Below are 12,244 nucleotides of genomic sequence, written 5' to 3' on the forward strand. Positions count from 1 at the left end.
AGAGCTGACGATTCTTGGGCTGAGTTGAGAAGGAGGAACAAAAGGTAGACAGAGACGAGGGAGCGAGGGCCCTGTCCCTGGAGGGAGAGTCCATGGGAAAGGTGGGGAGGGAGGAGCAGGCATGGCTGGAGCTTTGAATGACTAGAGGATTGAGCAGGGGAGAGGCTGGAGGAGAGGAGGGTGAGGTTCAGGGGTTAGGTTATGGAGGACTGTCTGTGTCAACCCTGGAAGTCTGGACTCATCATGAAAGCCTTGGGGAGCTGTGGTCACCTGCTGAAGGACTGGCTGTGGGAACGGGCTGGTGCTTCTTCCAAATACCAGACGGTCGGGGCACCAGGACAAGCCTCCTGATTCTCGGAGCCTCACCTCCCCCAGCTACACCTTGGGTTTCACAGTGACACTCAGCCTTGCCCCGTGAATTCCCCATCCACCATAAGGGAACTCTTGAAAGAACAATTTCCCATGCTTTTGAAGTAATCCCATTTTCTTGGCCTGAAACTTGCTACAAAGTGCTATTTATTTTTCCTGTGGGCTTTACGGCTCACTCTGGACTCTTAGAAACCATTACATCAGTTAAGTAATGTCGAACCATGTAAGATCTATCATTTGTAATCCTTTGCCTTGCCAGACTGAATCCTAGAAAGTGTTTCTGAGCAGTGGTGTCCAAACCTGGAGAGTCATCAGAGACAAGTGGTTCAAAAAAATACGGATTTCCAGACACCACCTCCAGGGCCCAGGAGTCTGTATGTTTATTTTGCTCCCCAAGTAATCCTGGAACAGACAGACTGGCCCTGGTCTCCTGCCCAGATATTTTGGGTACTGCTAGTTGGAACCAACTAAAGAGGAACATACATTTAGTGGCTGATGATCTTAGTTAAATATTGACTCAACAGATCTCCTGATGTGACTGTGTGACCACCTACGTGGCTGGCATTTTTCACGGCACAGGAAATGCTCTCTTCTGTTTTTGGGCTAGCAACGTTGACCTCTTACTTCATTTTCCATGCTCGTTGGTTTTACAATCCCCAGTCTCTTCAGAATGCTTTCTGATGGACATTTCACTCCTCTGCCCCTTCCCAGAGGCTTTGCCATCTCATTAGAAAGATATCGATGGTTTATATTGTCTATTTTTTAATTCCTGGTGAACATATTGTTTCACTAAAGCACTTCGAATGACTCTGTGCAGGTGTGCGCTGACTCCGTGGGCAGCGTTAGAGGCAAGCCCGTGGGGACCCGTAAACAAGGCTTACAATCTCTGTGTAATTGTAATGGTCTGGGGGCGTCTGGCGTTCCAGAAACGTGCAACATATACACGAACCACATCCATCTTTGACACTAAAGTATTATCAGCTCAGCCTCCAGGAAGGAGGAGGCTGCCAGACCCAGACGGACGCACAGGTGGTCCCGCCAAAGGCTGGGAGAATGCCACAGAGTGTGCCCCATTCCCAAGGGTCCTGGAGATGACATCATCCTTCTGGGGCCTTTGGAACAAACTACGACAACAGGTCAAGGTTAAATTTGGATCTTACCCATCCTGTTTCTGTTTGCTCAGACACAGAAGCAAGGCACAAGTTTTCACAAAGGCGCATGGGCCCCAGGGAGGAGCTGGGGATGATGGCTGTGCAGCAGAGACCACCCTGCTTTAAGGAGTGACAGTGCTTTAGATCCCCTATAGGCCCCGGGCCCCACATTCAGCTCCTCGGAAAGCTTCATCAGATGATGCTTAGAGACCACTGTCTGGACATGGACCCAAGCAGGAAATCTTACAAATGGAGGGAAACTGACGGAGCTTCTAGATCCGTGCTGTGCAGCTTCGGGGACAGCCCCCTGGGGCTGTCTGAGGGCTCCCAGTGAGCGTGCGCGTGGGGGAACATGGATCTAAAACAGATTGAGGAATGCTGCTTTCACCGACCACCTCCTCTATTTTACAGATAAGGAGATCGAGATCCAGAGAGGGGAAGCGACTTCCCCTCAGGGCTCATTTGTGTCAGGGATTGTGTGAACAGTCTCCTGCCTCCGGCCCCAGCCCCCCTGGGGGGCTCTAGGCCACCTCTGTGTCCTCATTACCACAGCCCCTCCTTGCACATGTGACGGGGCTTCCTTTGCCCCAGGCTCTTTCCCTTTGGTCACCCTATATTATCCTCATCAGTACTCCTGTCAGAAATGCGGGACAGTGTTATGACCCCACTTGACAGTGAGGAAGATAAATTCCAGAGAGATAAAAGAGTGTTCAGTCCAGAAAAACTGAAAGATTCAGGAATGAATAAGGATCTTCAAATATAGAAGGCTTGGCACCTGGAGGTGGGACCAGCCTAGTCTGCATCTCCCCAAAGGGCAGAACTAAGGCTGGCTGCAGCAGCAGATCCATTGTCCCTAGAGGAAAGACATCAGAGCTCAGAGCCGAGCTCCTTCACTTGTCAAGTGTGTGATCCTGGCGAGACACAACTTCTCTGAGTATCAGTTTCCTCAGCAGTATGAGGGATGATTAGAAATAACCTGTCGTCTCTGGCTGAAAGCAGAAGCTTAGCAAATAGAAGGTATGCATAGGGCCCAGAAGAAGGATTCAACTCAACGTAAGAAAGGACTTTCTATCAGAGAGAGCAGTCTGCCTTGCAGAGGGGTCAGCTTTTTGTTAGAAAGAAACTGAGCTATATAAGGTGGGAAATTGGACAATGAGGCCATTTTTCACCTCTCCCAATTCCAAGATTCTGTGATGTTTTCTGGGATAAACTCAAATGTTCTGTGCTCTTCTCTGTTCTTCAAACATGCTCTCTGCTGCCTCCAAGAGTAATCTCTCTGTCCAGAATGCCCCTCTTTGCCTACCCATTCTTCTGTTTAAATGAAACCTCCCTTTCTCAGGGAATGCTTCCTTTCCCCTAAATTGACTGAATTGCTAACTACACTTTAGTGTTCACACGAGGACCAAGCCAATAGTGCAAGATTAAGCCTCTTTTCACCAGGCCTGGTTGGCTATTGCAAGACCTAAGGCCAGCAGTAACCCCTACAACACAGCCAATCACATTGCAGAACAGTGAGGTTCTCAAGCAGCTGGTCTACCTGCTTCAGAGAACGAGGCTCCACGACCACTGTGTTCCAAGTTCACCACCATGTATTCGGTTCTTAACACGTGCTGAGCACAGTGTCATTTGCAGGGGCTTCAAAGATTAGTCACAATAAGTCACCTCAAGGAACCCAGTCTAGAGAGCAAAGCCAATAATCTTGATAAGTTGGGGAAACACATAGCCTTCCGTGGGTACTTGAGAGGGGAGCTCCTGGCTCAAACTGAGGTCCAGGGAAGGCTTCTTTGGAGACCTGACACCCAAACACTCCAGTGCTTCCCGGAGTGTTCTTCTTCTAGCTTGCTGGGTTGGTGGATATACTCCTAGGGCAAAGCTCCCGTTGCTGGGTTTTCATCGCACCTTGATTTATCTTTCAGAGCTTCTGCAGAAGTGCAAGATGCCTTCATGACTTACACAGTGTATGAAGACACCATTACCATCAAGCTCATCCAAGAGGCCTGCAAGGTTCTGGGTAAGTCTGAAGAGGGCTTTTTGGTCTCCTGGGGCTGCCATAGCAAAGCACAGTCAATTCTCGTCACTTGCGGTAGTCCTGGTCTATCACGTCTCTGCACACCCCGAGTTAGCAAATACCGAGGCATTGTTCTTTGAGGAAATACAGGGTTAGGTTCCTGAGAGCCTCTGGCCACATTTCTATTTTCATAACTAACGAAACATATGTTGTATGTGTTTCTTTTTTAAGGCATCTTATTTCATATGTATTGTTGATTCATTACCCTTGAACTCACAGCCAACAGCACTGTAACTCATACCAGAATGCATGTGTTTTTCTAATGCAGGTATTTTTTCTGTAAGGCACATGACAACTTCCTTGTGCTTGGGAACACTAGACAGCAGTTCAGCACTGTGTTTGGGGGCATTTTAAGTGCAGAACCACCAACAAAAAGTACAAAAATGCAAAAATGTGCACTAAATAGGCTGCTGAAAGGACACTTGTTTATAGTCTGAGAACTGAAACTAGAATGCAGAGCATTGCCCTGCTCAGCCTTAGCAGGAAACATGCATATTGGGTGGCTGCATTTTGTCCCTGCTCTGTACATGTCCATGCATGACCACAAAAGCTCTGTGAGTGTTGATCTAGAGGGTGACAAACACACTTTTTGGAGCATGTAAATTTGCAAATACAGAATCTGCAAATAATGAAGATTAATTGTATTACGTGCTGGGTGGCTTAAAACAACAGCACTTTGTTCTACCATAGCTCAGGGGCCACAAGTCTGAAGTCAAATTGCCAGCAGGTGACTGGCGCCCTCTGAAGGCTCTAGAGAAGAGTTCTTCCTCCTCCGGGTTCTGGTGATCCCAAGCGTCCCTTGTGACAGCGTAACTCCAATGTCTGCTTCCATCTGCATGTGGCCCCCTCTCCCCTGTGTGTCTGGCTCTATGTCCAAATGTCCCTCTCACCATAAGGGCTGCAGTCACGTTGGATTTCAGGCCCACGCTAACCTGGTAATCCATCCTTTCCATTTCAGTAACCTTAGGCTTCTTACAGACAAACCTTGTGAGCAATGCTGAGTTTCATCATCCACATCACCACTGTCATGTTCAGCCTTGGTGTTGGCTTTGATCGATGTTGTAATGTCTTGGAAATAGATCATCACAATGACTTCTGAGTGTCAGGAGGAATGGCATTGAGAATCCTATCGTAGTTATCTGGAAATGGACATGGTGTGTTTTGTGGGGTGCTGAGGCCCCTTCTCCCCTGTCTGCTCGGCCATAGGACATCTTCCCATTTGCCCAAACATTAAAATGCCACTGACAGGGTCATCTTGGGGGACCATGTGTGGATGGCCCTACTTACAATGTGCAACTATGCATTTCTCCCACGGATACATTAGCAAAGGATGGTTTATTATGTGAACTTGCTCACTCCCCTGGCTCTGGGGGCAGAGGTACAGGACAAAGGGAGAAGTTGGCTCTATCCCTTTCTAGTTTAATGATCCAGGGCAGCTTACTCAGTCACAGCTTTCTCATTGTTCAAGTGAGAACAGTGATAAGATCTGCCCCTCAAGAGTTGTTCTGAGGATTAAATGAGATCATGTACATCAATGCACTAAACGTGGTGTCTGGCTTACAACAAGCCCTCAAAAAACATGTCCTCCCTTTTCCCCTCTGTTTTAATTTCCTAGGTACCACAGATTGGGGAAGTGTCAAACAACAGAAATTTGTTCTCTCATAGTTGTGGAGGCCAGAAGTCCAAAGTCAAGGTGTCGGCAGGGTTGATTCCTTCTGGAGGCCCCCGGGGGAGAACCGGCCCCACGCCTCCCTCCCAGCTTCTGTTGGTTGCTAGCAATTTTTGGCTCATAGGCACATCGCTCCAATCTCTGCCTCCATCTACAGAGGTGGCTTTCCTCCCTGCCCGTCTTCACAGAGCCTTCTTATAAAGGACCTACCACTGGATCTGGGCCCACCCTAATCCGGCCTGGCCTCATCTTCATTTAACTAGTTATATCTGCAAAGACCTCATTTCTAAGGAAGGTGACATCCGCAGGTTCTTAAGAAGGACACAGATTTTGGGGGGGACACTATTCATCCCAGTACACTGTCCTTTCCTTATCCTTCCTTCTCACCTGCACTGAGCACACGATGAGCTGGGGCCTAGAGGGGAAGGAGGGTCTAGGGGGCTGCATGCAGGAAGCAGAGGAAGCACTTCCAGGCTCGTTGGTAACGCCCCTCCTTCAGTGCCAGTTGAGGCTTCCTTGCCCATCCTTCACAGCGTGGCCGTGGGTCGTGATGAGATAGCATTTAGGGACTTACTGCAAGTGCACACTGCATCAGCGTCCTCGCCTAGCACCTGAGACCTTGGGGCAGATTTGTTGGAAATGTAGGCGAGGCCCGGGAGCTCAGGGCCTTCAAGCTGGTTCCTGTGCAGCCCCCAGAGGATCAGGAGGCAGGGTGTGGTTTCCAGCTTGTTTCATGGTGCTTCCGAGGGCCCAGCAAATTGGCCTGCGGTCCCTGGGAACTCTTTTGAGGCTAAAGCTGGCCCCACCGGACACAGCATAACCAGCCCGGCAGGCGTGCTTGAGAACACACCCAGGCAGCTGGCGAACCTTAAGCCCACAGGGACAGGTGTCTTCTCTGGGATGTGGCCGTGACGTGTAATGTGCTTGTGTCAGGTGAGGCAGTGTGTTTATTTCCCTTTCCTTTGACTCTCAGAAGAATTGTCTGATTCAAAAATAAATGTGCCAGCGTTAATCTCATGCATCCGGAGCCAATGGAAAAGAGGGCTTTCCCCTTGATTTTCACATGGCAATCTGACCGACATCTGCGTCTCTTCTCACATCTCTGGTCATCTCCTGGATGCAGACAACCTTTTGTGCATCTGCATCTGGGAGAAGCCAGAAGTATCTGCAGAGCCTGGAGGGGAGTCGCTGGGGCCTAGGTTGCTGCCGGTGTGTGGTGAGGAGAGCTGCCCCCGCCAGCCGCTCTCACCTGCTGCCCCTGGCTCGTCAGGCCGTCTGAGCCAAGCAGGGGCCAGAGGTGCTGACGAGGGCCGGCAAGATGATGGTGATTGGAGTGAGGTGGAGTCCCGGACCCCAAATGGTCATTAACTTCCAACCAGATGTGTTAGCTCACTTGCCACCTGCATCTCCTAAGAGAACCCGGTAAGATTGTTTCTGAGACTGGAAATGAGAAGCAGGGAGTGAAACATTCATCTCATCCTTCAGCTTCTTGAATTTGGGCTCCAAGAACAGCAACAACTCCTGACACCTTCCAAAGCCAGTGCCCAGCCTCCCTTCTCAGTGACCCTTTGACAGAAGACACGGGCGATTGGCAGACAGCAGTCACAGTTGGGCACACCCCCACCCACTTACCGCCCTCCCCTCTGCCCACTGCCCTTTCCAAAGGGGCTCACAGAGAGCGTTTTGGATTTTTTATCCTCCAAAATAGTGAGAAAATAAATCTGTTGTTTAAGCCACCCACCCATCTACATATGTTGCTAAGGCAGCCCTAGCAGACCAGTCCAGGAGTTTGAATAAGGTTTTAGATGTCCAGAAATACTACATACACCTAATATCATACCTGGGCCGTTTTTGTAACTACGGATGATCGTGGACACTGCGGAGTGACAGTACCTGTAGCAGAGGGATCCCATCCCACATCCCCCTAAGGCGGTCACTGCTTCGAAACAACCAGCACGTTAAGAGGCAGCAACAAGTCCTCCATCACCGTTTTTAGCAAAGGCCAAAGTCTGTCGCTGTGACTTCTCTCTGTCTAGCTCTGAAAATCAGAGGGTGTTTTCTTCTTGTTTATCTCAATAACATCTGTTGGCCTATCCCTGAAAGGTGTATAACTGTGGTGAGCGCAGTTTTCAAATCAGCTGGGATTCAAAATCGTGTAAACATATGCATGGGACTCGGAATCAGGACGGCCCTGGGGAGCGTGGGCTGGGAGGTTTCTTTCTCTTTTCATCTATTGAGCAGTTGATTAATCAATCAGTATAGATACCAAAGACCTAGAGGAGTACCCTGGTTGTGCAGCTGTCTGTCTGTCTATCTAGCCATCCACCTACCCATCCATCCATCCATCCATCCATCTCCCGTGAATCAGAGCGAGCAAGCCCCTGCCAGCAGGAAGGCTGCAGGAAGGACATTTCACTGTTTAACAAAATACTCGAGTCAATTGAGACAAACTCCTCCCCTAGACAAAGAGGAAAGCCTACTCGTTACCCCTCGTTAGTGCTTTGCCTTCCAAGAGGCCTCCAGGATGCCGTTTCTCTACCTTTAAGCAATTGTTGGGATTTTTCCAGACCACTCTGCCTGCGGAGCTCTGTGCTTCTAATTAGCATAATTCAGGATGGGACCAGATGGCAGGCTGAGCCTTGCGTAAGAATCGTTCTGTGTATGAATAAGTGCCTACTTAGTGTGTAAGTGGGTTATTAGTGATCTGAAGTGACAAAATTCAAAACAACACACAACAGCCATTTGGCACAGCTGTGTCGGTCTAGACATCGCTCGCTGAGAGACCAATAGTCAAACGCATTTCAACAGTTAGCTATCAGCGAATGCCAACAAGCCTTCTCTGCACCTACCTCTTTAAAAATAAGAGTAACAGTGCAAAATTTACAAAGTCCTGAAATCAGGCATTTTAATATTTGATCTTTACTGTGACCCTCTGAGGTGGGATAAGCCACCCAGGCCATGCAAACAACCAGAAAATGGAGATGCAACTCAGGTGTCCTGACTGCAGCCCACGGGCTGGAGGAGCAGTTGGCTGGGTGGGCACAAGATCCCCTGCAAGCGCTTTGGAATCAGACAGACCTGGGTGAGCCTAATGGTGTAACCCAGGGCACATTCCTCATCGGGGAACATTGCTGATACCTGCAGCCCCTACCTCAGATGGTTATCCTAAAGATCAAGTCCAACAACGTGAGTGAAGTGCCCAACACAGAGTGGGTACTCAACAAAGCTGAGCCCACCCAGCAGACCCCTCGTTGGGCCGACTTCTCTGTTCCAGAGTTCACTGGGAAGCAGGCAGCTTGTGCCAGGCTTAAGTGAGGCTGCGTCCTGCCCGCAGAGGGCCTCCCACCCGAGCTGCCTGCATCTGTCTCCCAGCGTCTGTGTCTCTAGCGCCTGATAAACTTACTGCTGCACCCGGACCCCAGCCCCGCTCCTTGCAATCTACGGTACCAGCATGGGTAGCTGTTCCTCCCCTTGACTTAAACACCTCTGTGTCCTACTCACCAAAGATGTCCCCACCCGTCCTCTGATGCCCGGCCAGAGTGATCTCAGTAGAGCAGGAGAGAACTCTAGACGAGTGGTTCTTTCCAGGTATCCGACGCTTATTCCCTTGGGTACCAAAGCTTTAGGGGAAAAATACCCGCTTCCAATGGAAAAGTGTCTAAAACGGATGGCATTCACGTCCCTGTCTTGTGGAAGAGATGTGCTTTTCTGGGTGCCTCAGGTGGGTCACCAGGAGGAGCAGCTCTTGTCGCCTGTGTCTGGGTGAGGGGGGTGGCCATGGGTTGGCGGCAGTGCAGCCCCGAGCGGGCCCTTTGCCCACAAGGCCCAGGGTGGGCGGCGGTGGCTCTGCCGGCCTCACCGGGCCTTTTGCAGGTGTGTCCTCCCCTGGCCGTGCACAGCCCCCTCCGTCTCTCCAGTCCCTTGAGCTGTCGCCCAGCAAGAGGCAAACCTTTCCTGCTGACCCTGAAGAGCCAACCTTGTTAAGTCAGAAGTTTGAGTTTCTACTTCATTCTAATTGAGAAGCTCCTCGGAAGGCTCTGCCCCTCTCCTGGGAAGCCAGGCACAGACACTTGGTGACAGTTATTTTCCTGCCATCAAAGAAGCCTTCTATCTAAAACCAAATGCTTTTTAATAGATCTTTTCACACACACACAAAAGTCAAGAGAGGTGTACATGGAAGCACACACGCCCTTCACCCAGCCTCAATCATTATTGATACTCTGCCAACCTCACTTCACCTCTCTGGCTCCTCCACCCTTTTTTCTGATTTTGTTTTCACTAGAGTGTCTTAAAGCGCACCTCTGGTTTCCCACAACTGCTCCCATACCTATGCCAGCGTGAGTCTCTAACAAGATGAAGACGTTTTAAAGCACAATCATAATGCTCTGATTATGTCTAACAAAATCCAGACCATCACAGAGGCCAGGACCCCGCTGTATCTCAGCGGCCGTGGATACATGCGGTCTCTATGGTTTTCTTAGATTTCCTAAGGTCTTTTCAGGACAGTCAGTAAAAACCTTTTACTTTGACATAATTTCAAGCTCACAGAAGGTTTGTAAGAATAGTACGAAGCATCCCCAGAGAGTCTTCCTCCATATTCCCCAAATGTTAACATTTTACCATGTTGGCTCTATCCTTCTCTCCATATAATCTTTTCCTAAATTGTTGGTGTGTTACAAACACGATGTCTCTTTATCCCTAAAAGTTCTCTTCCCTGAAACTACAATACAACTATCAGACCCAGGAAGTGAACATTGATATGGTGCTATTATTAACCCACAGATTTGACTGAAATTTTTTTGACTGAAATAGTTGTCCCAGTGATGTCCTTTAGGACAAAAGAAAACTCTGGCTCATGTCAGTTGTCACTTTTTAAAAAAAAAAATTTTTTTTTTTTTTGTTTTCTGTAGTCTGAAACAGTCCCTGAGTCTTTCTTTGAGTCTTAGAACATTGATATCTTCGGAAAGTTCTGATCAGCTATTTTGTAGGATGCCCCCCCAATTCAGGATTATCTGCTGTCTTCTCGTGATTCTATTCGGGTTATGCTTTCTTTGCGGGAAGATGGCAGAGTGATGTTTCGTCCTTTCCAGTTCATCGTATGAGGAGGCATCTTATGTTGACTTGTCCCATCACTGGTGTTAGCTTTGATGGTGTGGTTAAGGTGCTCTGCCAGGTTTCTCCACTGTAGTTATTTTTTCCCTTTGAAATGAGTATCTGGTAAGAAGAGACTTCCATCTTTTGTGTATATCTTATTGCTTCTCAAACTCCTCCTTCCTTAGTGTATTCATTGGTGATTCTCGTCTGAAGTAATAATTATGATGGTGGTCAAATGGTGATTTTCTAAGCATATCATCCTTTTATATTTATTAGTTGAATTTCTACTATATGGAAGAATTTTCTCCATTTATCTATCTATCCCAATGTGAACTCTTGATTCTTACTTTTTTAAGTAGGGTGTAATCCTTCACTTGCATTATTTTGATGCTCAAATTATTCAAGATTTAGCCAGTGAGAGCCCCCCACCCTCCCCAGGCTGGCCCTTGTGTCCTTTTGACACATCTCCATAATTCTTTGATCACTTCTTTATTCTATGAGGCTTCAAGATGTTATAAACTCATCATTTTCCTGCCCCAACCCTGAAATCTGCCATCTGAACACACACACACACACACACAACACACACACACCCCATCCACCTGTCTGTTTATCTATCTCCCCATCTTTCTGTCCACCCATCTATCTGAAACTGTGATCGGGTCTGTGGTCTTCTTAGGGTAGATTTCCTAATCTGCCCCACAGGCTTCATTCTGCTCTTCTTTCTCACACAGTGAGAAACCTGGTTCCCGTCACCCACCGTATACTTATTTACAGGTTTAATCCTCGAATGTACAGAAAGGCGTTTCAGCACTGCTGACCCACACGGCTGCGGGAAGGAAGCCTACTCACTACAGTCAAATATTTGTTTAAAGTTCATTTTGTCTTTATCCTAAGGAGAAAGAATCTAAATACTGTGTTCAAATTTTACCGTGTTAATTTTTTTTTCCTGGGAAACTATTGTATTCAGAACCGTCCTGTTGAAACACTGTTCTGTTAATTTGTTTGTTTGTATTCCACCTTAGAGTCTTCCCTGTACTTCTCGATGTTACTTATTTTCTTTAAGCATGTGAATCATGAACATGATTCCCCAAATCAGAGCTGTGCAAAAACTGATGCTCAGAGAAGTGTCCGCCCCCTACCACGCACACACTCCACAGTGGTTCTAACATTTCCACTCCGTTCCCAACGCTGCGGAGGTAACCCATCTCAATAGTCTCTGGTGTTTGTTTTGGCACAAATGAGCAGGTTCATGCATGTTTCCTTATTCCCCCCCTTTTTGCTCTACAAAAGACAGGGTACTAAGCAGGCTATAGACTCTCCTTTACATGATCCAAAAAAGTATGCTCAGGCACCTATGACTTGTGTTTAGTTCTCTCTTGCATTTTCTTGTCATTTCTTCTATATCCCTGTCCCCCTGGGACTTAGGGACCTCGTGGAATCCCAGGTTCACTGAGGGGAAACTGTGTAACAACACAGTCCAGGTGCTGGTTTTGAAAAGTAACCTTCGTCCTCTGCTAGACAAGCTTTCTCAGCTACGAATCCTAGAGGAAGCCCCAAACCCAGCATGGATGGAAAATACCGCACCCAGACTCAAGATCCTCGTTCAAGGAACAGTCCACCCCTCGGCCAGGTGTCCTTTCTTATTAACAGAACTGGGTGCCCAGAAACAATAATCAGTCTCTGGAGCAAGCAGCCTCATGGATTTCTGCAGGTTTATAGACCTAAAAGTCAAGCCGACAGTCTTTCTGCGCAAGGCTGCAAAACTTTACTATGACTTGTCTTGGCTTGTGGACAGCCCAGTCCTCCTGAGGGAGGTCCCTGGGAGGGCGAGGCCCCTGGGGTTAGGCTTTGCCGGCAGGTAATAGGATACACTTGCCCAGAGCTCCAGCC

General features: G+C 48.3%; 1 protein-coding gene across 1 annotated transcript in view; it reads left to right on the top strand.

Moving 5' to 3' along the window:
* LOC102533514 (guanylate cyclase soluble subunit beta-2-like) overlaps positions 1–12,244 on the top strand; it is a 59,617-nt gene that overhangs the window by 12,025 nt on the left and 35,348 nt on the right. Inside the window, 1 exon segment of the mRNA XM_072937369.1 lies at positions 3,437–3,531. Within this exon segment, the coding sequence (XP_072793470.1) occupies positions 3,437–3,531 (95 nt within the window).

The sequence above is a fragment of the Vicugna pacos genome, chromosome 14, assembly GCF_048564905.1.
Source record: "Vicugna pacos chromosome 14, VicPac4, whole genome shotgun sequence".
Lineage (NCBI taxonomy): Eukaryota > Metazoa > Chordata > Mammalia > Artiodactyla > Camelidae > Vicugna > Vicugna pacos.